Raw genomic sequence first — 25,543 nt, 5'->3', positions numbered from 1 at the left:
GAAATTTACAAATCATTTGAATTTTGTTACTATTAGTTCACATTATTTTAGTGATCAGTACGACGAACTAAACTATTAGTTTGTAGAAACCTTCAGTTTCTAGGATTTATCAGGTAAACTTTGCACGTGACTTTCAAAAGCCCACAGATAATCGGTTAAACATAAGGCACGTTACATTGTTCTACCAAGATGTTTGGTTGTACATGTAGTTAGTTACAATTCTTGGTTGTTACAATTTATTACGATATTACCAAATCCTGGGCTGCAATTCAACTGCACTATCTTACCTAATCGCAGGATGTTTGCTTACTAAGTGCATCAGTTGACCCTGATATCTTTTTCGGGTCGTAAGTTTTTTATCTATCGGATATCTATCTGTAAGGGATCGAAGTTGAGTTATCAATGTTTTAGTTAGGGTAACATATGTTTTAATAGCAGTATTGTAGTATGATTATTGTTGATGGTAATTGCAATAAAAGTTGTTTTCTATAATAAGAAAGTATTCATTGACATGGGAAGAAGGAGTTACCAATGTTACAGGAGGGTGAAGAGGTGATAGTACAGAGGGAAGGAAGATGGGAGCCAGGCAAAGTAAAAGGAAACCATGGTGATAGGAAGAAATCTTACGCTGTAAAGATGAATAAGGGAGGAGAACTATGGCGGAATAGACGATTCATAAGAAAGGTTAAAAGGCCAGAAAAATACGAGGGTCGTTTGAAAAGTCCGTGCAAAAATAAAAACTACTTAATTTTTTGGGGTAAACCTTTTTTATTTTTCAACATAGTCTCCTTTTAGGCTTATACACTTCGTCCAACGCTGCTCTAGTTTTGTTGATCCCTTCCGAATAATAGGATTTGTCCAAGTCTGAAAAATAGCCATTCGTTTCTGCAATCACCTCCTCGTTTGAATAAAATCTTTTTCCCGCCAGCCATTTCTTCATATTGGGGAACAAATAGTAGTCCGAGGGAGCCAAGTCTGGAGAATAGGGGGGATGTGAAACGAGTTGGAACCCTATTTCCATTAATTTTGCGACCACAACTGCTGAGGTGTGAGCTGGTGCGTTGTCGTGATGGAAAAGGACTTTTTTGTGGGCCAATCGTGGGCGTTTTTCTTGCAGCTCGGTTTTCAAACGGTTCAATAACGATGAATAATATGCACCTGTAATAGTTTTACCCTTTTCCAGATAGTCGATGAGGATTATTCCTTGCGAATCCCAAAAGAAAGTCGCCATAATCTTTCCGGCCGAAGGAACGGTCTTCGCCTTTTTTGGCGCAGATTCCCCCTTGGTAACCCATTGTTTAGATTGTTCTTTGGTCTCAGGAGTGTAGTGATGTATCCATGTTTCATCCACAGTGACAAAACGACGCTTAAAGTCCTGCGGATTCTTCTGGAACAGCTGCAAACCGTCCTTGCAACACTTCACACGATTTCGTTTTTGGTCAAGCGTGAGCAATCGCGGCACCCATCTTGCGGATAGCTTTGTCATGTCCAAATGTTGATGCAAAATATTATGTACCCGTTCATTCGAGATGCCCACAGCACTAGCAATCTCACGCACCTTCACTCTTCTGTCATCCATCACCATATCATGGATTTTATCAATGATTTCTGGAGTAGTAACCTCTACAGGGCGTCCAGAACGTTCAGCGTCACTTGTGCCCATATGGCCACTCCGAAAATTTTGAAACCACTTATAAACTGTTCTAATCGAAGGTGCAGAGTCACCATAATGTTTATCAAGCTTCTCTTTTGTCTCCTGAGGCGTTTTGCCTTTCATAAAGTAGTGTTTAACCAACACACGAAATTCTTTTTCGTCCATTTTTTGAAAATCACTCGACTTCCTCGATTCAAACGAATGCCAAACACAAAGAAATAGACCGATCTGGCTGAAACTTGGTGTGTGTTCTTCCAAGAGATGCTACTAACTAAACATAACCTCGATACGCGCCAGTAGTGCTATCTCTCTGACTTTGCACGGACTTTTCAAACGGCCCTCCTATGCTCATTTAATATATTGGCTATAGAATTAGTAATAATTTATTTTTTGTTTTGTTTAATCATGAGTGGCCACAATAGACGCTGAATAAAGGAGAAGTAGCGGTTAAAGATCTAAGCGAATCCACAAGAACGTAGTTCATCCCTACTGGGTTCTATAAATTATTGCTGAATGTGTAATTACTGCAGCAAGTACTCACTACAAACAAATTACTAACTTATTAACTCTAAAACTAATTTAGAAATAATTCGAGATTAATTGACAACATGGTCTCTGTAAATTAAGGAGCGTTTATTTGAAATTGTACGTAATATTAAATTGTGTAAGTGATTGTGATAGCGAGAAAAGAAGATATTTAGTGTAAATTTCAATTTTTTGTCGTAATTTTTGAACATTTAATTATAAACAACGTAGTTTTTGAGAACTTTCTTATGAAGGTAATACTGGTTACAAATTATAAATTGTCTACTTTGTTATTTAATTAATAAATGTAAGCCAAACTTGAACATGGAGTTAGGAATTAAATTATTTTTCGGTTGAATGTTGCGCTCGTATTTTACCAAGTGCAAATTATCAAACTAAATTATTTTTAAAATAATTTTGTGCTTTTTACCTCGCTTTATTTAAATTAATTGGTTAGCAATAAATAAAACAAATTTTCTTTTTACGCAATAAAAAATAAATATTGTTTGAATCGATTTTGAATTAACCAGTTTTTTATTTAGTATTAATGTCTTACTGTGGCCCAATGTCCAACTCAGTGCTTTACTTTTTTCTGATTCTCCCCAAAAAAATCTTATGTCCCGATCAACATCGTACATTGTGATTATGTAAACAACCTTCATACAATGCTACTGCATTCCTTTTAACGCTATTGCAGTCTTTCTGGTTTCATTATACCTTTGATTTGAATGCGAAGAACGTCTGATGGCGAACTTGTCCAATCCTTTCTTAAACAACAAATTCAGTCCTTCAATCAATTTCAATCCTTTAGGTTATGTGATAATCCTTCCAATTCTGAAAAGCAGTTATGTCGCCAACCAAACTCTACATAATAGGGGAGACTGTTGTACCTTGGAACACTTTTTTTGTTTTTTCGTCTGTATATAATATAAATTAACATTTCGAACATTTAACTATGTCTCTACGAAGAGTGTTGTTTAAGTCACAATTTCCAATAATAAATGTTTAAAAAATATAAATATTAACTGTAAAAATGATGGATCTGTCAAATGATGTTTTCTGTTCCATGGTACAACATGGTCATGTACCATGGAACACAAGTTCATGTACCACGCTTCATGAATCCACGTATCCATTCTTCACCAGCAATTTTTTCTTCGCCCCATGTTGTTAGAATTTTTTTTTATTCGCTACAGCATATTTGTAAGCTAACTCCCTCACACCTTTCTTTGAGAGCCCATACTGCATTTTGGCTATTGTCTTTTTGTATAGTCAACCAGACTAAACTCTTCCGAGTCATCGAAAATCAGTACAATTAGCAGAATACTTAAAATTTTCAGCCCCAGATTCTTAAAAAACTTTTAAATGTCTTGATAAAGTGGCGAGAGACACTTTATAAATTTTGCATGCTTCTCTCAAAGAAATCTTGTTTTCAGAACTAGTTGTAACAGCGGCCACGGCTACTTCAATGGCATTAGAATTTACAGGGGGCCTTTTCCTGCCTTTTTTACTGCGAGGCATCTTTACCTATAAACAAATAGCCTTTTGCAAAAGAGTAGTGTTCCAACGTACAGGATGCATGTTTGTTTCAAGGTACAAGATGGTACGGGTTTGAACAAAAGTTGCGATCTAAATTTTAGGTTAGGAATAGAAATCAAAATAATATAAGTATTCTACTCACTATTTAGCGGAGATTATTATTCCAGACGTGGTTGATAGTTATATTCACTATTTTTGAGAATAAACACTTCGGTTTGATGTTATAAAATTTTACTTTTCACTATGAAAAACTAAAAATTGCTCTGAAAACCGCCAAAAGTAAACAAGAAAACTGAAACTCAGTTCATAAGGCTGTTTTTTTTTTTTTTTTTGTTTTTTTTGGCGCATCGACGTCTGTGGCCATTAGCGCCTGCTCACAGTTTCTTTTCTCACATGAAGGCCACTAGAGCTGGGATGGTACCCTATTGTCCTATCGGGCTGCCACACACATATCTTGCTCAGCAAGGCAGGGTGGAGCCTAGGCGAACGGAAGCAGACCGCGCTCCCCTCTTACATCATCAGTCTAGCCGACGAGGGGGAATGCGATTTGGCCGATGGTACCATCCCTTATTTTCATAAGCTGACGTTTATCCAAAATTCAGGCAATTAAAAGTACTTTTGGTTTTGCTTTAACTATTAATAAACAAAATTGTAACGATTTATATAATAATACATAATAATATACAAATACATTATATATGACATATGTAATAACGCTTAATCTAGATTATGTATATAATAGTCTATTCTAAGGAGGCTATTATGTAGAATCTAACTCAAGTGTGCAGTACTTTTAACAAATGTTCCTGCACACTCTAAAAGTGACCTAATCCTAAATGAATTTAAACCTAAGTGGGGTTGAAATACTTTTATAAATTTCTTTCAACCCCGAATTAAAAAAAAAAAACTAAATTTAACATTCATACCAACATTTTCGCAATAAATACACGTACACTGATAAAATCATTCATGCCAATAAATACATTCACGCTAATAAATACATTCACGCCAATAAATACTTTCATGCCAATAAATACATTCACGCCAATAAATACTTTCATGTCAATAAATACACTCACGCTATTAAAAAGAACATACTACTCATTCACACAAGGGGAAAGTACTCGATATTCCTTTCCCCTTTATAAGAACTAAACTATAAGCTAACCTAATCTATACCTAAATTTTATTATAATAATTTATATTTTTTAAGAAATCAAATAGCCTCCTTACATAAGGAGAACCCTCTTGGAGAATTGCGCGCTGGTCATGTGGCAGACCTGCTGTTTCTCTCTGTGTTCGCAGTGCCTGACACCCTTCCAACAACATACGGCTGTTATATTATGATCTATCACATACTTCAACAGAAAGTCCACAGATGACACCAGTGTCCAGAAACATGAATTGTTTCAAGGTACACTATGCTCAAGGTACAACAATCTCCCCTATCTTAAATTTCTTTTGTTCTGAACGATGTGTAACCTACTTGCAGATAGTTACGCCAGAAACCGATGGTTTTATTTGCTCTGCCCCTTAAAGAAACTATAAAAAAACTAAATAAATGTTCAGCATACACGTAATATGTTTTACAATCAGATTAGGGCGGACAAAAAATGTAAATACACTTAAGAAAAGAGAGAGTTGAGATAGAAAAAATGTAGATATATATAAGAAACACAATTCTTTCCCATTCTGTGGATCATTTCTCCCATGGCTTCTCTCTAATGCATTACTAAATGATCTAACTATATCTTGATAAGTGCCAAGATGGAGTAACCAGCTTCCCCCTTTTGCTGGTTCTACTAAACATCCCCAGCTGGTAGCTTTGCTGTTAACCAATACTCTCTAAGTTCTGCTTCGAGCTTTACATTCTAGTCTTATCGCAGCTTAATGTGAATTTAATATTCTATATCTTGTAACCAGAAGTGAAGGTTTCTCAACTACTGTCTTTATCTTTATGGCACCGTACGGAATGTAACATACCTGTGCACATCGTTTACACAGTAAATATGTTGTGATCATCATTTATCGTGTAATATTTTGTTATATAAATTCTATCACCTGCTATCGTTCTTATAAACATATGAATAATATTAAATGTGAATTTTCAACCAAAGTTTATTATTATTTTCGACATTACTTTTCATAACAGAGTTCTATACTGTAGATAATTTGTAAATCGTTAATTCTTAACGAATTTGTATTGAATTATTGTAAATAATTTTTTTGGAAGTTTTTTTGTGATGTGTACAGTATCTACTTGTCGCAAAACACGAGTTTGACCGAGAATGCGCTAAATCTGAACGCTTACTCAAATGCCTCACTCTGAATGAAAAGAACCCTTACTGCCTGAGTGTTGGGATAAGTGCAGACTGTTGTTAGACTGAAAAAGCCGTAGGGACTCGCAAGGTCTCTGAAGAAGTGGCCCTCTCAAACTGTAGGGTGATTTATACCAAGTACACCGCGTTAATGAGAGCATTCTACAATCTCTATGTTGCCATTTAATAATTACTCGAATTTATAGTTCGCAAAAAGAAATCTAAATAAAATAATAATAAATAAGTTGTTATACCAAATCTGCAACTGAGGCCAAAACTTACGATTTTAAGTTTTGAGACTTAAAAACAAATATGCATTTCACGATTTTTTTAATAGTTAACAATTCGCACTAGTGGTTGTTAGATTTAATTTGTCCAAAATTTTCTTTTATTGGTGCGGTAATTTTAGTTAAAAAATAAATCTTGTTTGAATTCAAATGATTTTTCTCTTTCTATATTCCTAGTGTTTTAACTCATGCATGTCTTCGAACTCCGAAAATTAGAGTAATGATTAATCTCTGTAGATATACCGGCTCTAAAATATGTATATACAATCTGACGATAGCCATTCTTGAATGGCTGAACGTATTATTTATTTATTATTGCCAGCTTTAATGGCAGAAATGTCTTCCAGTGCCAAAGAAAAAGCAAAATGAATTAAATGGATCACAAAAAAAGTATTCTATATTTTATAAAGTTTTAACAGAAGAATATCTATAATCTTTATTTAGATATTACACTATAATAGTTAATTCAGGCATGCCAATTACTTAAATATAAAAACTATTTTTCTATCTCTTAACGTCCTTACCTTATTAAATGGGGTAATGAAGCACCTAAAGTTTTGTATACAGGGTGTCCCAAGCTATATGGATAACGACTTTTTCTCGGAAACTAAGATAGCTAGAAAAAAACTAAAAAATACTTGTTCCCTTAGTTTTTTGTTAGGAATCCAAATTTAATTTGTAATTTTTTTTCGGTGCTTCCAGAAGCGAGATACAGGCACCAACTTCATTTTTTCAAATGAGGAAGTGTGGTTTTTATTTCAGAAATAGATTCCTCTATTTTTTTTTAAGAAAAATTTACTCGAACGGGTTTTTTTTTTTTGTGAGCGATATTTTACAAGTTACGAATGAAAACATGATTCTCATAAGAAATTTCAAAATGATAATATTATAATGGTTTTTTGATTGAATAAGAAGAAAAGTACTATTTTATTATAAATTTTACTCATTAATATTACAGATCATGCTCGAAATGGCCTTCACCATTAGAGCTGCATAGACATGCTCTTTCCTGCCAATTGTCCCTTACTATAGATTCGGCTTTAACCGAGTTACAGGCATCTATTATTCTCTTCTTTAGTTCATCTACAGATGCAATCCCGACTTGATTCTGATGCACCTAGATTTAGAAATGCTTTTAGATAAGCAGAAATAAGGAAAGAAAGAAAAAAGTTATGAATAATCACCTTGTTTTTCAGGTATCCCCAAAGGAAATAGTCCATAGGTGTCAAGTCCGGTGAACGAGGTGGCCACTGAATCGTCCTCCAGTGTCGATATAACACCATCAGGCATGTAAAGAGATATCTCGACAGGCAATTTGATGGGCATGTTAAATTAAATTTGAATTTCTAACAAAAAACTAAGGGAACACGTATTTTTTAGTTTCTTTCTATCTATTTTAGTTTCCGAGAAAAAGTCGTTATCCATTATACCTTTGGGACTTGGGACATCCTGTATATTTTAGAAAAATGAATTTCCATTTTTTTTTTCATTTTAGAATTTTATGTTAATAAATGTCTCATTTTGATAACTTACATAACCTCTTTTTCTTTTTTTTTTAATATTTACACATTAGTTTGCGATATAAAATTCAAGAAACCTAGTAGGATCTTTTTTGTGAAGAAAATAGTTTTGCTTTCTGCTAAGCAGATTCTTCAGAATTCAGTACAAGCGGAATATTTGCTTCAAATTATTGATCATTGAAAGTTGTCCTTTAATTGTTGAATGAGAGATAAATGTATGCTCAGTACAAATTTTTCTCCTTTCTCCAATTTAAGAGAAAAGGACCTAAATTTTAAACTACATTATGCTGTAATCGTCCAAATTAGTGAACAATGATCCCACTAATAAGCATGCGTCTGTTTAAAAGTTTGTTTTTTTTTTCCTTTTTCTTTTTGGCATTGGCTTCCGCCATACAGCCAGCATCGTCTAGGTGCTTATCACTAGAATATCACTCACTCTCCATTCTTACCTACAAATACATTCGCTTCTGCCATCCTTATAGCTTAACCAAAATTAAAATCACGTAATCCTTCTCTAAGCATTTTCTTCCATTCATTCTAATTCGGCTATAGCTTTTAAATACATTCATATTTCATTGCTAGCTCTGCTATCGACTTAAGCACATAAATGTTGGTGGAGAATATAATGTCTTCGTAGCGAAATGGTGCATCTAAATACCTGTATATATCGTCAAACATTCGTTTCCTTTCTACCACATAACGTGGACATATCATTATTACATGTTTGAAATCCTCCTCCTCATTGCAATCTACGCAAAGAGGAGAGGACCTTTTGTTGATCCTGTGTAGATACGATCCGCACACCGCGTGGTTCGCTCTCAGCCTGCTTATTGTCGTAACAACCCATTTATTAGTGACGGTTCCCTTAAACCATGGTTGTCTAGGTAACTGATCTGCCATAGTTTTATAGAATCTACCTTTATCACCATTATTGTAATCTGTCTGCCATTTTTGTAGTGCTGCTTTTGTAATTATTTAAAAGTTAAAGTACATAAAACTATTGTATACTAAAAATTAAAAAAACGAAATAAAATATAAAAATATTCTTAAAAGAAACCTTACAGAATTGTGAGTTTTCAACCTACTAGCTTCGCTCTTTGCATTTTCTTTTGCACGCATTTAATTAAAAATATTAATAAATAAAGTGGAACAATAATTATTTTCAGAAATTTTCAAACATTAATAATTTTTAAAATAAACATCTTTCTATCAAACAATTCGATTAGATCAACAATTTATGAGAGTTACTGGCTAAGGACAAATCAGTTGCAATTTTTTCTCTTCTTTCTTGAATCTTTACAATAATTCTTCATTCTTCTGAAAGGAGGGAAATAATCTTCAATCAGTTCAGCTATCGTCACAGGCCTCATATAAGCTAAATATAGCTTCACATAACTGTAACAGCAACAAAAAAATTAATGTAAACTTTTTTGTTAAATCTGACAGATGATTAAGAATAAGATGTTTCCCTTTCAGTGGCAGCAGATTAAGTTGCGAAAACCTTTTTTGTGCATTCTCGCAGCAATTACCGAAACAGAAACTTAGTTCTGGTGGTGTGTAGATTCTAGACATTGAGGGGAGGTAGACGAATTGCTGGTTGAATGTTAGGATTCTAAGGCTGAGAGAAAAAAGTTCTGGGGACGCGATATTCAATCAAAGAATAGGGAAGATTTTACTATTTGGGCCTTGCGAATGCTTATGGTGGGACCAAGGTTTAGATTAACCAAGGAAGGTTCCACGGTAGCCGAGCGGTTAGAGGCGAGACCTTTAAAACTAATATGTATTGTGGTACTAGGTTCTATTCCCAGTCTTAGGCTTTGGATTTTATTTAATGGTTAATAAAAGAAATTGAATGGATTAAAGCAGAGTGATGCCTTGGCATGCCTGCTTTTTAATATTGCACTGGAGAAAGTAATACAAGATTCTCGTATACAGACGAACAGCCATTATCTTCAATAAACAAGTTCAATTACTAGCTTAAAAGACGATATTAATATCGTCAGCCGGTCGGAAGCTGGAATTAAAGAGGAGTTCAAAGCATTGGAAGCGTCAGCTAAAACTTTGGGACTTGTAATAAATGAAGAAATGAAGTATATGGTAGTCGGAAGTAATTGCGCTACTCCTTATCTGCAAATTGAAAATTACAAGTTCGAAGAAGTTCAAGGTTTTGTTTATTCTGGGTACTTATGTAAATGCCGAAAATAACCTCTCAAAAGAAATTGTAAAGAGAATAGCGTCAGCTAGTAGATGTTATTACGGACTTAACAAACATTTTAGTTCCAGACTAATTTCACAAAAAAAACCAAGGCTACTCTATATAAAACTTTAGTTCGACCAATGGTTCAGAATGCTGTACACTCAAAAAAGGTGGACGAGCAAAAAAATTGCCATTTTTGAAAGAAAAATTTTAAGGCGGATTTACGGACCAGTTCAAGTTCCATTCTGGCGAATGGAAAAGGAGACCTAATCAAGAGCTGTACGATAAATTTGAAGATACTACGGCAGTGCAAGTAATCCGCATCAATAGGCTCCGGTGGGTGGGACATGTTCTGAGAATGGAAGACGGTAGAATGCCGAAGAAAGTTTTGAACTTCAATGTCATCGGTACTAGAAAAGTTGGATGCCCGAAGACTCGATGGATGGACCAGGTTGGAAGAGATGCAACCAGGCTGGGCGCACGGAATTGACGGTCTAAACCTCTGGATAGGGACGATTGAGGTCAGTTTCTTTTAAAGGTCAAGGCCCGACCCGGGCTGTAGCACCAAGGAAGTAAGTAAGTAAAAGAAATTTACAGTAAAGTATGTTTGCTAGTTGCCTCCGTCCAAGACACCTAATTTGGTAGTTGGACGTAAAGCCCGCCTGTAAAAATAGGCAATTACTTTACTTTTAACCAAGGCTAATGTGGGGTCATAAAGTATTCGTTGACGGAGAACTGCAGGGTTTTAGGAGACATGACATGGGCTGAAAAGCCCCGGGCCTAACAAAGAAAACACGTTGTTTTTTTTGGTTCAAAATTAGCTTTATTCATCAACGTAATTTCCATCAAGAACAACGCAATCATTCCAGCGCCGCTCTAACATTTCAATACCACTTTTGTAGAACGATTTATCTTTTGCCTCAAAATAGGCCTCAGTTTCAGCGATAACCTCTTCATTCGAGCGAAATTTCTTACCGGCGAGCATTTTTTTGTTTAGGTCTGCGAACAGCCAGTAGTCGCTGGGAGCCAAATCTGGCTAATACGGTGGATGTGGGAGCAATTCGAAGTTCAATTCATGTAGTTTTGCCATTGTTTTGATTGACTTGTGACACGGTGCGTTGTCTTGATGAAACAAAATTTTTTTCTTTGCCATATGCGGTCGTTTCTTTGCAATTTCGGCCTTCAAACGCTCCAATAACGCTATATAATATTCACTGTTGATGGTATTTCTCTTCTCAAGATAGTCGGTGAATATTACACCACGCACATCCCAAAATACCGAGGCCATAATCTTTCCAGCTGATTGTTGTGCTTTCGGCCGCTTTGGACGAGGTTCTCCAGTTGCTGTCCACTCAGATGACGATCGTTTTGATTCCGGAGTTAAGTTATGGATCCATGTTTCATTCATTGTCACATATCGACGCAAAAATTCCGGTTTGTTACGTTTAAACATGGCCAAACACTGCTCAGAATCATCAACACGTTCTGGTTTTTGGTCAACAGTGAGCTAACGCGGCACCCACTTTGAACAGAGCTTTCTCATAGTCAAATGCTCATGCAATATAAAACCAACACGTTCTTTTGATATCTTTACGATGTCAGCTAACTCACGCAACTTCACTTTTCGATCATCCAAAACGATTTTGTGGATTTTTTTTTATGTTTTCTGGTGTTATCGCGCCTCATTTGGACGTCCACTGCGTCCTGCATCATCAGTGTCTCTACGGCCACGTTTGAAGTCAGCAAACCAACGTTTTATTGTTGTTTCTGATGGAGCAGAGTCCCCATAACACTTTTCAAGCCATTGCTTCGCTTGAACGGTATTTTTTCCCATCAAGAAGCAGTGTAAAATTAAAACACGAAATTATTTTTGATCCATTGTTTTGAAAATAACAAAAGTAGCGTCACTCTTAGCACAATAACTCACAAACTAATGAATAGAATATCATGAAATTTTAACAGCTGTCTTTTGAAGGTTAGTACTAACTGAAAAAGAGGTGAACGCAATACAACTAGCGCCATCTATATGTTAGGCCCGGGACTTTTCAGCCCATATATTACAAGCTTCTTGTTCTGGTTCTCTTGTCATTGTTAACAGGATAACGTGAGTCCTTTACTTTACTGGGCATTCTATTGAAGCTGCAGTGAAGTAAGTCTACGTTTTCTGCCATTTCGATGTCAGTATTGAAGTTCTTCAAACATTGGAGATGAAGCGACGAGCTATGCCCTTCAGGTCACCTTGTGAACGTTATTGGTTATGTCCTGTGAGTCATTCTTAAAACCCCAGTGGCCATTTAAATAGAACGTGGTGGGTCACCTTGACTATGAGAAGGCTGGCTTACACCACATTTCTTGTTTGTTTTTCAGATGTTAGTTCAGAAACACTTCTATACTATTGGAGGTCACAGTTATACATATTTATGTTGAGAGTGCGTAGTTCACCTTGAGAGAGAACCTATGAACCAGTGTGTGTGACGGATCTTTCGGAAAAGAGAAATTAATAAACAAAACAGGAAAGCTGACGTGAAAAATTCACACGAGTATGTCTCCTACTTTATTTATCATAATACTATTTCTTAAAAATTTAAGTTAAACTGCACTCGTGACATAAAAATAAATTCCAAAGACTGTGGTTTCAAGTTATTTTTAACAACAATCTTTTGTTTAGTTTCTATAAAGATTCAACTGTTTTATACATTAGCACAATTGTAAAACACATATGTGAATGCTAAATTATTGTGCGTCAAACCGCTAAAAAACATTAGATTGAAAACAAACGATAGCACATTGCAATATATACCTATGTAGATATTGATTGGTAGTGGTCAGGCATTCAGATACAACCGGCGACTCTTGTTAAATCGTTTCAGTTTCCAGTTAGACCATTTCAGTGGAAACAGAATATCATTGAATAAACACATGCATGTTTTGTGCACAGTGTAAAAGGGGAGATCAACCATTATGCTTGGTCCAGATTACAGCATCGTCTGTCTGATTAGTGTTAAATCAAAATACTTTGTTATTTGTTTGAATTAACAAATTATTCATTATGTAAATTATGTTGGAGTTTACAAATTGTTATTATTGTAATATTTCTACACCATCTATAAAAGAAAGTAAGACACTACCAATCTTTCTCTGCTTACCTGCAGTTATCGCAGTCCACAAACTTGAAATGTTTACTAATTTTTTTTGTTTTAAGGCTATCGATAAATAAGACAAGCAAGGTGAGCAAGTAGCACATCTTTCTCTCCGTGTATTTCTGTGTCTGGAGTGGCGTCACGAAAAAGTAGCCTAAAGTAGTTTTTTAGAGTCCCATCAGGGGTGCCAAACAATCTAAAATGGAGGCCAATATTTGGCATTCAGTAACGAATGAGTAAATTCGCTCGAGACCATAGGCAATGTCTTCTCTTATAAAATGATTGGAGATTGGATCGAAAACTTTTAAAATAGTAAGCCACGATAAGTTTGCTGCAAAGTCTTTTATAAGAGATTGTTGCATTCAGCTATTTACATTACTATTCGAGCGAGTTGTAGCGGTTGCAGTAAATTGTTCTTCAGTTCTGATAGTGGTCTAGAAGTTGAAGAATAAAGCGTTTATTTATTTTTCTCAGCAAATTTTTTTGTTACATTACGGAGAAAATTGATTATAGCTGTGAAGTTTTCTAATTAAATTTACTTCTTTTTTTTTCATTTAAAAACTTTTCATGAAAAACTGAAGGTTTTTCTAAACAATAAATAAACTCATCATTTCCTGAATTGTTTTATGAAATAATGGTCTAAAACTTAGTCCCGGATTTAGATGGTGGTTGCACTCTGTGTGCAGCATTTCATTAACAGCAAATATTTACTTTTAATTATTAACGCCTCTAATGGTAAAATAAAAACTGTTTTTGTCTCGAATGTAAAAGTTTTAATGAATTTTTAGGTTGCTATTGTTGTTACATTTCTCTCTTAGTAAATGTTCAAATCAAAAAATTGATACAAAATTAATTGTTTACTTTCTAATAAATAACTTGTTTTGGAGAAGTAATTAAATGTTTTAATAATTCTATAAACTGACTAAGCTGGGTGTTGTGGTCGGAACGTTTCGTGCCAGAAGTTCGCAAAATAAACCATCGTCGCTTACTGTGACTTCTCCTTTAAGAGTTATTCTGTTCTAAATTAGCTTTACAACATTCTCTTCATGTTTATGGGGCCTCTAAAATGCATTTTCGATGTAAATTCTTTCGAATACTTGACATTCCAATAAAAGAAAGATCTGTAGGTTTATTTAATTTATTTTATAGAATTATCGTCGATTATCAAACATTTGTTCTACTATCCTCAATCTCTTTTCTGTTCCAGGCCTCTAGAATCAGCTCTTTACATTTCTTTCATCCTGATGATGCCCGTATTCAGTTCATTCTGTATCTCCTTCCGTAAAAATGGCGGAATGACCCTAATCGGCTCCTCTTACTACGCACCTCCTGCTCTAATGAATACTCTCAATCAAAAAGTATATATTCTGCCTTTTGACTTTGGCCAACTCTTTGAAAATCCTTACAAACACTCGAAAGCTATGCAGGTTGAGATCGACTGGAGCAGTTGGGACATACAGGTGGAAGCAAAGGCCCACAAAATGTGTATATGGTTAACCCAAGGTATCTGTCCTATTTTAGGGGCAACCGAACGCATCCTTAGAAGCGGATCCCTTATTTATTGTGCTGGTTGAATTGTTAATACGTATCTACTCATTGTACTGGAGGGGTTTTCTAAGTGAGAAATGGTCTAGGAGCAGTGACAGTTAACTCGTTGAGGACAATGTTCATCTGGTTCGGATTGCCGAAAACAATAGTTTTAGATATGAATTATGAACGTGAAAATAGAAACGTGTATTATGTTAAAGAAAAGAAATGAAAGAATATCTGGCGACTTAGTATAGGTTAGGCTTTAACATCGTTTCTGTTGTTGGAGCAGGAATGTATAAGTGAAGCCAGATATAATAATAATAATATATTTATTGCATTTAAGGTTACATGACCCTTTTGCAAGGAGTTTGCGTTTGATATTCTTTTAATAAACAAAAATGATTAATCAATTTAAACTTTTAGATACAAAATAATAATAATAATAATAAATAATAAACAAAAATAACTCCCGTTGTATTTAAAGTTATAAAAATCAGAATATAAAAAGCGAAGCTACTGGAAATCTACCAAATCTAGTAATAAATTGCAGTAAACATAAATATAACAGAAATATAAACTTAAAAAGTGAAGCCAGATATAAAAAGAATTATATTCCTTTCCAAAAAAATCTTGCGCCATGAATATAGAACAACTTTATGCTTGACACAGTTCAAATTAATGAAATCATTCAGAATTTTAATTATATTAAGGTTTAGAAAACCTTTTATCGCATCAATTCGTATTTAAGAAAATGTAACAATTAAATTAAGCTTCTTTTAATTTCCACAAAGGCTTATGGCTGTTATTCTACCGCAAATGCATGCTTACTATCGTAAAAATTTCGTTCTTATTTCGAGATTCACTCGCCTTGAGAGAGACTGGTTATTCCTTTCGAAGTCGAATACTTTTTGCCCACCCTGAAAAACATTGTTCATGTTTGGAATTCGAAAATAATAAAACTCCTTAACGGTAAGCTGTGTACTGTAGATACCGAACAATAAGAAAGATATAAAAGATTTAAGAGTTGTAATTCTTTGAAACTCAGAAACTTATTGTTATTTTTAGAGAAAATACAATTTTAAAAAATTAGATCTATACTCTCACAAACAAGCATTAGAGAAAGTAGTAATTAATAATAGTTTTCAAAAATATTATCAATTTTGAGCAATGTTTTGAAAGTTTTACCAAAACGTTTTCTTTACCACAATTAACAAACAAAGAGTGGTAGAAAGAGTTGACACAAGCTGCGTTGATAGCCCTAGGCATAATTAAACGTTTCTCTTTAATAAGGTACTCTGTTAGGTTGTTAATACTTGCAATGGTCCTTTTATTAACCCACGCATGATAAGAAGATAGAACATCCCAGGAGACATGTTTACACGGGCTTTCATTATTACTCTCTCACATCTTACACAACCTTTATTAATTACGTAATTTAATTATGAGATGAAAATAAATAATTTCCGTTTACTCTATAATCTAAAAGCATTTGGTGATCTATCGCTGGTAAAATATACAGGATACAGAAGTACTTAAGCTGTAATTTCTCGAAAGAAAAAATATAACTTGAATCAAATTTTGAATGAATGTTTGTATTTGAACAGAATACAACAGAAATTAAAATCGTAATTTGTTTAAAAGGGAAGGAATTAGCTAAGTGAGATCCCGGGTCGAATCCATTTGCTGCATCAACCATAAAAAGGACGGAAGAAGTACTGAACCAGTCGACCCCTTTCTATTTGTCTATTGTGCGATCAAATCGCTTTTCAGGACGATAACACTACCAGAAGGAAGCCATTTGATATATTTTTAATTCGTCGCCTTTACAAGTATTAAATATTCGATTGAGCAACATCTATCGCCATAGTTAAAACAAATAAATAGACTTTACGAACTGGAGAAGGCTTTGAGAAAAGTGGAAACAGTATAAATACAATGCCATCGAGTTACTAACAATAAATATTACAGCTTTGCAACTGGATAAAGTTCGTTCTAGAACTGCGCTGCGGTAGGAACCAATGGAAAATTATTACCCGAATGGGAGCACCCAATACCCGCTATTGACGAGATCTTTTAAATGATAAACACGCAGGTCTGTTAGTTTATACTTTAAAAAAGGTCAGAAGGGTTAATTAGTTTACAAGTTGACATGGAAAAACCATTTCTCAATATTGCACAGCTTTATTTTGCCACAAAACATTCTCTATTTTCTTGTTATTACGAAAAAAATTGCAATTGTTTTTTTACTTACTGTATATTCAAAAACTATTCTGTAAGGATAAATTGTTGGAACGAAAAAACAAGCGATAAACGAAATGATGAAATGAAATCCGTTTCGTTTTCAAATGATCGGACATCAAATTTCCATGAAACAATTGTTTTAATATATTATTTTGAAATTTACAAATCATTTGAATTTTGTTACTATTAGTTCACATTATTTTAGTGATCAGTACGACGAACTAAACTATTAGTTTGTAGAAACCTTCAGTTTCTAGGATTTATCAGGTAAACTTTGCACGTGACTTTCAAAAGCCCACAGATAATCGGTTAAACATAAGGCACGTTACATTGTTCTACCAAGATGTTTGGTTGTACATGTAGTTAGTTACAATTCTTGGTTGTTACAATTTATTACGATATTACCAAATCCTGGGCTGCAATTCAACTGCACTATCTTACCTAATCGCAGGATGTTTGCTTACTAAGTGCATCAGTTGACCCTGATATCTTTTTCGGGTCGTAAGTTTTTTTATCTATCGGATATCTATCTGTAAGGGATCGAAGTTGAGTTATCAATGTTTTAGTTATGGTAACATATGTTTTAATAGCAGTATTGTAGTATGATTATTGTTGATGGTAATTGCAATAAAAGTTGTTTTCTATAATAAGAAAGTATTCATTGACATGGGAAGAAGGAGTTACCAATGTTACAGGAGGGTGAAGAGGTGATAGTACAGAGGGAAGGAAGATGGGAGCCAGGCAAAGTAAAAGGAAACCATGGTGATAGGAAGAAATCTTACGCTGTAAAGATGAATAAGGGAGGAGAACTATGGCGGAATAGACGATTCATAAGAAAGGTTAAAAGGCCAGAAAAATACGAGGGTCGTTTGAAAAGTCCGTGCAAAAATAAAAACTACTTAATTTTTTGGGGTAAACCTTTTTTATTTTTCAACATAGTCTCCTTTTAGGCTTATACACTTCGTCCAACGCTGCTCTAGTTTTGTTGATCCCTTCCGAATAATAGGATTTGTCCAAGTCTGAAAAATAGCCATTCGTTTCTGCAATCACCTCCTCGTTTGAATAAAATCTTTTTCCCGCCAGCCATTTCTTCATATTGGGCAACAAATAGTAGTCCGAGGGAGCCAAGTCTGGAGAATAGGGGGAATGTGAAACGAGTTGGAACCCTATTTCCATTAATTTTGCGACCACAACTGCTGAGGTGTGAGCTGGTGCGTTGTCGTGATGGAAAAGGACTTTTTTGTGGGCCAATCGTGGGCGTTTTTCTTGCAGCTCGGTTTTCAAACGGTCCAATAACGATGAATAATATGCACCTGTAATAGTTTTACCCTTTTCCAGATAGTCGATGAGGATTATTCCTTGCGAATCCCAAAAGACAGTCGCCATAATCTTTCTGGCCGAAGGAACGGTCTTCGCCTTTTTTGGCGCAGATTCCCCCTTGGTAACCCATTGTTTAGATTGTTCTTTGGTCTCAGGAGTGTAGTGATGTATCCATGTTTCATCCACAGTGACGAAACGACGCTTAAAGTCCTGCGGATTCTTCTGGAACAGCTGCAAACCGTCCTTGCAACACTTCACACGATTTCGTTTTTGGTCAAGCTTGAGCAATCGCGGCACCCATCTTGCGGATAGCTTTGTCATGTCCAAATGTTGATGCAAAATATTATGTACCCGTTCATTCGAGATGCCCACAGCACTAGCAATCTCACGCACCTTCACTCTTCTGTCATCCATCACCATATCATGGATTTTATCAATGATTTCTGGAGTAGTAACCTCAACAGGGCGTCCAGAATGTTCAGCGTCACTTGTGCCCATATGGCCACTCCGAAAATTTTGAAACCACTTATAAACTGTTCTAATCGAAGGTGCAGAGTCACCATAATGTTTATCAAGCTTCTCTTTAGTCTCCTGAGGCGTTTTGCCTTTCATAAAGTAGTGTTTAATCAATACACGAAATTCTTTTTCGTCCATTTTTTGAAAATCACTCGACTTCCTCGATTCAAACGAATGCCAAACACAAAGAAATAGACCGATCTGGCTGAAACTTGGTGTGTGTTCTTCCAAGAGATGCTACTAACTAAACATAAGCTCGATACGCGCCAGTAGTGCTATCTCTCTGACTTTGCACGGATATTTCAAACGACCCTCGTATAAAGACTACGATGGTTCTTAACTTTAAAGTAGCGAATTAAAAGAGGAAGATGTAAGGGATCGAAGTTGAGTTATCAATGTTTTAGATAGGGTAACATATGTTTTAATAGCAGTATTGTAGTATGATTATTGTTGATGGTAATTGCAATAAAAGTTGTTTTCTATAATAAGAAAGTATTCATTGACACTATCGAATCTAATAATTCTAATAAACCTATTTTTAAAATAAGAAATTAAATAATTACTTGTCAAGATCTAGTTTCAAGACGTTGTTGATATTTCTTCCTTTTATCATGCCAAAAACTGTACCAACAGCAACCGCTCTGTAAAATTCATCAGAAGTTATTCTTTTTGTACCAAGTAAACTAGTCAATTCTATATCACTTCTTCTTTCTAAAATGTCCTTTTCTAATTCTTCCAACGAAATTGGAAGAAGGCCTTCAAAATAAAAATCAAGCAATGTTTCCACAATTTCAGTCACTATAGTCTTTAAACGCTTTGTAAAATTAAAACTTCTTTTATGTATTCTTCTTTGTCGTCTATAACGTACTGTTGTGGTGGACTTACTATTTTTTCTATGGTTGTCTAGTATTTTCCTTCTCATATGTACATGATTAATCAAAATTTACAAAATTATGAACAAGTTATGAGGGTACATAATTTGTAAATTCTTAATTATCATATGTTACAGAAAATAAAAGTATAAGTTTTTTATGTAAACAGAAAAAAAAAATATATAAATATATTAAACCGAGGAATTATAGTCGAGGTGAAAACAGTGGAAGTGGATTTTGCAGATTTATTTTTAGTTGGAGTTGGATATTTGATTTTGGGGAATATCGATGTTAATTGTTAAAAAAATATAATTGTTGTGAGTTTTGAAGCATTTTTAAAGAATGAAATTAAGTTATATGGAAGGGTGTGAAAAATTGAAACAAAACAATAAACATTCTTATTTAAAATACTTCTAAACTCCAGAAGTAAAACTAGTACTAGCTAGAAGTTACTAATCGACAAGGAACATGCATGTAGTTTACTCAAATTCAGGTAAAAAACTTCACTAATAATTAAAATAGATATCATGAATAATTATTTAATATACTTATTACCTAAATAAATACTAATTATCTAAATTATACTTATAAACTAAAAACAAATTACTTAACTGATACAAACTCAAATATCATATGATGAAGGCCAAGTTTAAAAAGTCACGTGATAAAATAAAAAACTTCCAAATAGAATATTAAAATATGACTAAAATATTTGAAAATAAAAAAGGCTATAAAACGTTTTTAGAAACCATGTGGTTACTTTAGTTTAAATATATCTTTTAATAAAAAATTCTAAACTGATGTCTGCTAACTTATAAGATCGGACTGCGGAAAGAAATATTTTAAGTATTTAAGTATTTGTTTAAAGTATTTAAAAATGTATTAAAAATCAAGTGCCAGAAACTAAATGTTTTCAATATATAAGAAAATATTCAATTGAGCTGCCTTTAAAGGTCTAAAAATTAATTGAAAAAGTCAATTAAAAAACTACTTTTTATTAAAAAAAGAGAAAATAAACGGTAAATCTTAAGAATAGCTCCCCGGAGGTGTGGCCTAATTCGAAGTGATTCTGATTCGCTGTTACTATAGAACCCGCCATATTCAAATATAAATATAAAACTATTTCTTTATTTTATATTTACACTTAAATCTAGCGGGTTATATGGTAACAGCGAATCAGAATCACTTCGAATTATTTATTTAGGATTGATATTTCTATTTAAACACCCCCTGATTTATTTATTTCTTAATGGGGGGCTTCGCTTCCACACCCCCTGATTTATTTATTTCTTAATGGGGGGCTTCGCCCCCATATCCCCCTCCTAACCTACCTAATCACCCTCAATTTTTTAATTTGTGTCACAAGATTCATTACAATAATTACACAGAACAACACAAAAGAAACTTACCTTATTCTGTGGAGTCCTTTTCCTGAGGAGGGTATACTTGTCGAACTCCCTCCAGAAAATCGAACAAAATTTTATAACATTCATTACTCCATCCTCACTCACACTACAATCATGCTTTAATTTAAAAAAAAAACTGCAAATTTAAAACGCTCATGCTCACAAAGTTACAAAAAAAAGTCACAAACAGGGCACTCGCGGGAACTATTAATACATTAAACAGGAAGCAGTTACTATGCAGTAAGTGTACTGCGCTTGCCCGCGAAACATAAGAGTTACGAAATTCGCACAATCCGAAACAGTTCATTGGCGGGAAGTAGTTTAAAATCTCACCGGTAGGTGCGCTGCACTTCCCACCCCCTAAAAATAAACAGGCCACACCTCCGGGGAGCTATTCTTTAGATTAGCCAAATAAACAATTTATTCTGAAATTTAATATACTTATGGTGGCTCGTATTGCTTTATGAAATAAAAATAAGAGTTTAGACTGCATATTGGGTTTGATATAATTAACAGACCTTTAAATCAGATCTTTAAATTTTTGTATGTCTAATGATTAAATGGCTCTGCCTTGTTTAGCGAAGAAAGTGGTACGAGAACATCATCTGTTTCTAATGAAAAGAAACCCGACATCAGCACACACCAAAAAGGACTGCGATGGTAAAAAAATTGTCTTGACTTGTAAACCAGAGCAATAGCAAGGAGATTTTCACACCATGGTGGATTGTTATATCTGAATTAAGTGATTTGAGTGATAACAACTTTGGATGAGAAAAAGGTGAGTAGCGCTATAAATGTTTAATGATTGATTGAAAAAAACCAAAAACGCAATCGGAGAAATTCACTGATGGTCGGAGGGCATCAAATTATAAGTAGCTAGACTTAGAGCACGTCTTACAGTCCCAGTAATGTTCTGGTCCCCCAGAAGATAGTTTAATGTAGCCTTGGCACGCGAAAGCAACACTCGTCAACAGGTGGAAGAAAATATATGATCGGGCCGAAGTACATAATAAGTCTGGGACTATAAGTTAAAAATTATGTTCATTAAACATTGTACCCTGACTAACGTTTGGAATTTTTATGTCCAGGAATCAAAAAGTGGATTTTGGAAGTTTTATGGTCAAGAGATCTCGTTAATCACCTGCTATAATAAAAAAGCATAGAGGTGAAGATGAGTTTTGATAACCTGGATGTCTCTGAAAAATTAAACAGAAAGTATGGCATCAGGCGAGCAAGAATTGATGCTCGGTGTATTGTAGAGATTCTAATAAGGAAAATAGTGACTAAAGAAAAGCTGAAAGAATAACACGAATTTAAATGATTGTTTCCATAATTGTGTTGAAACTGTTCTTCTTTCGAACATCTAGAAAATAGGCCGCTGGCAAATGATTTGATTGTGAATGACGTTAGTCATTACGTCCATCAGTCTTCCAGAAAAGTTAGTCTAACCCGCATCACCTGCATGTCATTCTAACTTGTCGGTTCCTAGACGATCAAATCAATGTTTAAGAGTTTATTATTCATTGAGTTAAAATTATTCAGTTTGTGAAATTTTCTCGCAGTCAATCTTTCAACTTTCCTCGTTAAATAAGCTAACAAACATAACTAAAGTTAAATTTTGCCTTTTGACTAAATATGTTTTATATTAATGTAATATTTAAACAGTAAGAAGTGGTACATTAAAATTAAACAACTGTCCATTTAAAGATGAATTAGATGTATGTCCAATGTGTAATATGGAGGTTGTAGAAGATTTGCATCACTTTTTGATTGAATGTTGATGCAAAATATTATGTACCCGTTCATTCGAGATGCCCACAGCACTAGCAATCTCACGCACCTTCACTCTTCTGTCATCCATCACCATATCATGGATTTTATCAATGATTTCTGGAGTAGTAACCTCAACAGGGCGTCCAGAATGTTCAGCGTCACTTGTGCCCATATGGCCACTCCGAAAATTTTGAAACCACTTATAAACTGTTCTAATCGAAGGTGCAGAGTCACCATAATGTTTATCAAGCTTCTCTGTAGTCTCCTGAGGCGTTTTGCCTTTCATAAAGTAGTGTTTAATCAATACACGAAATTCTTTTTCGTCCATTTTTTGAAAATCACTCGACTTCCTCGATTCAAACGAATGCCAAACACAAAGAAATAGACCGATCTGGCTGAAACTTGGTGTGTGTTCTTCCAAGAGATGCTACTAACTAAACATAACCTCGATACGCGCCAGTGGTGCTATCTCTCTGACTTTGCACGGACTTTTCAAACGACCCTCGTATAGATGTCCCATTTAGTTTCGAGGTACCAGTTTAAACCTAATGAATAAAACCAAGGAGAGGAAATTTTGATTTTGTCTTTTTGTTGTTTATTGAAGTGTGTATAAATTTAGTACAATTTACTTATTTTATCTTTTGGTTTGTATTTTTATTTATTTTGAATATAAGTATATGAGTTCATTTACCCACTCTGTAACGGTTGTACAACCAACATAGTGACTTTATGTACATTCATTATATCAAGAAGTAATTTTTGTCAAATTTATGTAATTTTAAATAATGATTTATTATAATATTCAACAGGAAAAAAAGTAGTTTTTACTGAACATTTTAGTTTCGAGGCCTTCTGATTTCGAAAAACTTGATTTTATAATTACAAATATGGCTGTGTGTATACGGAAGAAGTTCAATTTTGATACTTTAACTGGATACCCAGCTTTGTGAGGCACGGCAAAGTAAGCTTTTTTGCAAAAACTATTAACTGGGAGTGTTTCTGAAAAGAGTTTTGAGCTTTTGTAGATTTTCGTTAAATGGGCAACGATTTTGTTTCAACGTCATACATTTATGAAGTATTTATAGACGTATTACATTCATTTGAAACACTTACTCATTAAAGATCCTTCCTGTATATAATCGATCGCGAATGCAGAAATAAAATTCAAATGTTAACAAAAGATGTTGAGTGGAAATGCCTCTTTATTGTATTAATTTTGTAGTCTTTTACACAATATACGTACTTTCAATAAAATACTTTGTGAGTAAAATTGAAGTAGAAAAAAGTCGTGTGAAATTTCGCATTATATTATTATACAATACTATTTTAAAATGTAATTGTAAGTCTAGAATCATTTTCTTTAATGGTCCAATAATTGCCCTTGTACAAGAACGTGAGTGCTAGTAAAGAAAATTAACTCAAAAAGTTGCCAAAAGTTCCAAACTTGATATTCTAGAAAGACTGTACTAGATTATTCTATTATTACAGACAAAAAGTTAGAAGCCAACATTTATTGATTTTTATAGTTATTGAACTGGAACCGCCCATGTTACTGCTTTTAGATTCCCTTGGCATTGGTTAATAAGATGTTCTTGCTTCTAGACTAATGTCTGAACGAATGTGTAATGACAGAACTTATCTACGTAAGAACAATGTTCTGTCTTTATAATCAACCTGTGTCCTTTACTAGCAAAGAGTATGAAGTAAAAGCTTCTACATCAAGAATCGTCTCCAATAATGGCATCTTCAGGATAATAAATAACATGTTTAAATAAAATTTGAAATACCTATATAGAATATTTTGACACTGTCTAAAAAGTGATTTGATTTAGCAAATCTCACTTCAGATTTTCTTACCCAGTAATGAAAACACATTTGAAAAACAGAATTGAAAACAACAGTAAGACTTAACACAAATTCAGACAAATACTTGTTAGAGTTTGTATTCCAAAAGTGACCTAAATCAAATTTATTACAGACAGATAGAAGATGCAAAATGAAGAACGTTTTTGCTGTATATACTCGCCACAGGTATCATGCAAAAATATTTAAATTACTTGAACTTTACTGAATATTCTCTGCTTCTTAAGTAAGTCTTGCACTCAAGAAATTAACAGAACTTCATAATTATAACTGACATAATTCATTTATATAATTTTAAACCTCTAAAATTGAAGAGTAGAAAGATGCGAATTCCAACTTCGATCTCTTAGTTAGTCTGGTTCATTTCCGTTTATCGCCTAACCATTTAAGCAGCTTCAATTAACTTTGTTTGGCAAATATATGTGGCAATAACGGGCTGCTGAATTACTGAATGAAAGTGAGTATGAGAGAATTGATCTAGCGGTTTTATCAAAGAAGTAATATGGAAAATCGGGCAGAAAGAGTTTGAACAGCCATTCGTAAAACGTGTACACGCTTATTTGATTTAAATTTTAATTAAATTCATTTCCATTCGTTCATTTACTGTAGTAGATGTGGTTAATGAATTTAGATTAGCTAAAATCAACAGCAAATCATGACTCGTTATTTTCATGCTATTTTAATACTTGTCCTTGACGTGTAAAATAACGCTAGAGAAAACCTGTAATGTAGAAGAAAGTATCGTTTGTTATTTTATCACTGATACAGCTCTCTCATTACTTGTCATTCTAAAGAAGGAAAAGTTTTTAAAGCCTTAAATTTTAACTTTACTCTTTCAGTTG

At 34.1% G+C, this 25,543-nt stretch overlaps 2 protein-coding genes and 1 long non-coding RNA gene across 12 annotated transcripts in view; 2 read left to right on the top strand and 1 right to left on the bottom strand.

Annotated features, from left to right (window-relative positions):
- The window catches only part of LOC141453579 (acetylcholine receptor subunit alpha-like), a 338,623-nt gene that overhangs the window by 209,014 nt on the left and 104,066 nt on the right, over positions 1-25,543 (top strand). The gene's annotated exons all lie outside the window — the stretch shown is intronic.
- Positions 1-25,543, bottom strand: part of LOC141452362 (uncharacterized) — a 39,108-nt gene that overhangs the window by 7,196 nt on the left and 6,369 nt on the right. For 3 of the 10 annotated variants that reach the window (XR_012457348.1, XR_012457351.1, XR_012457349.1), the window contains exons 2-3: positions 19,351-19,428; positions 9,000-9,238 (exon numbers count right to left, since the gene is read on the bottom strand). Coding sequence is in view for 4 of the 10 variants with exons in the window: in XM_074124396.1 (XP_073980497.1) it covers positions 9,106-9,238; positions 19,351-19,709 (492 nt within the window). In the remaining 6 variants the exon portion in view is untranslated. Of the gene's footprint in view, positions 1-8,999; positions 9,239-12,840; positions 13,032-19,350; positions 19,817-20,271; positions 20,325-25,543 lie in introns of those variants that run through there. The other 7 variants (XR_012457350.1, XR_012457347.1, XR_012457346.1 and 4 more) reach the window with 7 other exon arrangements.
- Positions 20,012-22,348, top strand: LOC141452363 (uncharacterized). The gene is made up of 3 exons (XR_012457352.1): positions 20,012-20,152; positions 21,645-21,843; positions 22,154-22,348. It is a non-coding gene; the product is annotated as an uncharacterized lncRNA (long non-coding RNA).

This window comes from Rhodnius prolixus, unplaced genomic scaffold (assembly GCF_049639745.1).
Source record: "Rhodnius prolixus isolate KJV_2025 unplaced genomic scaffold, Rpr scaffold_3, whole genome shotgun sequence".
NCBI classification, from domain to species: Eukaryota; Metazoa; Arthropoda; class Insecta; order Hemiptera; family Reduviidae; genus Rhodnius; species Rhodnius prolixus.
Note: the sequence above shows the minus strand (reverse complement) of the source record. Positions and strands in the feature narration are given on the sequence as shown.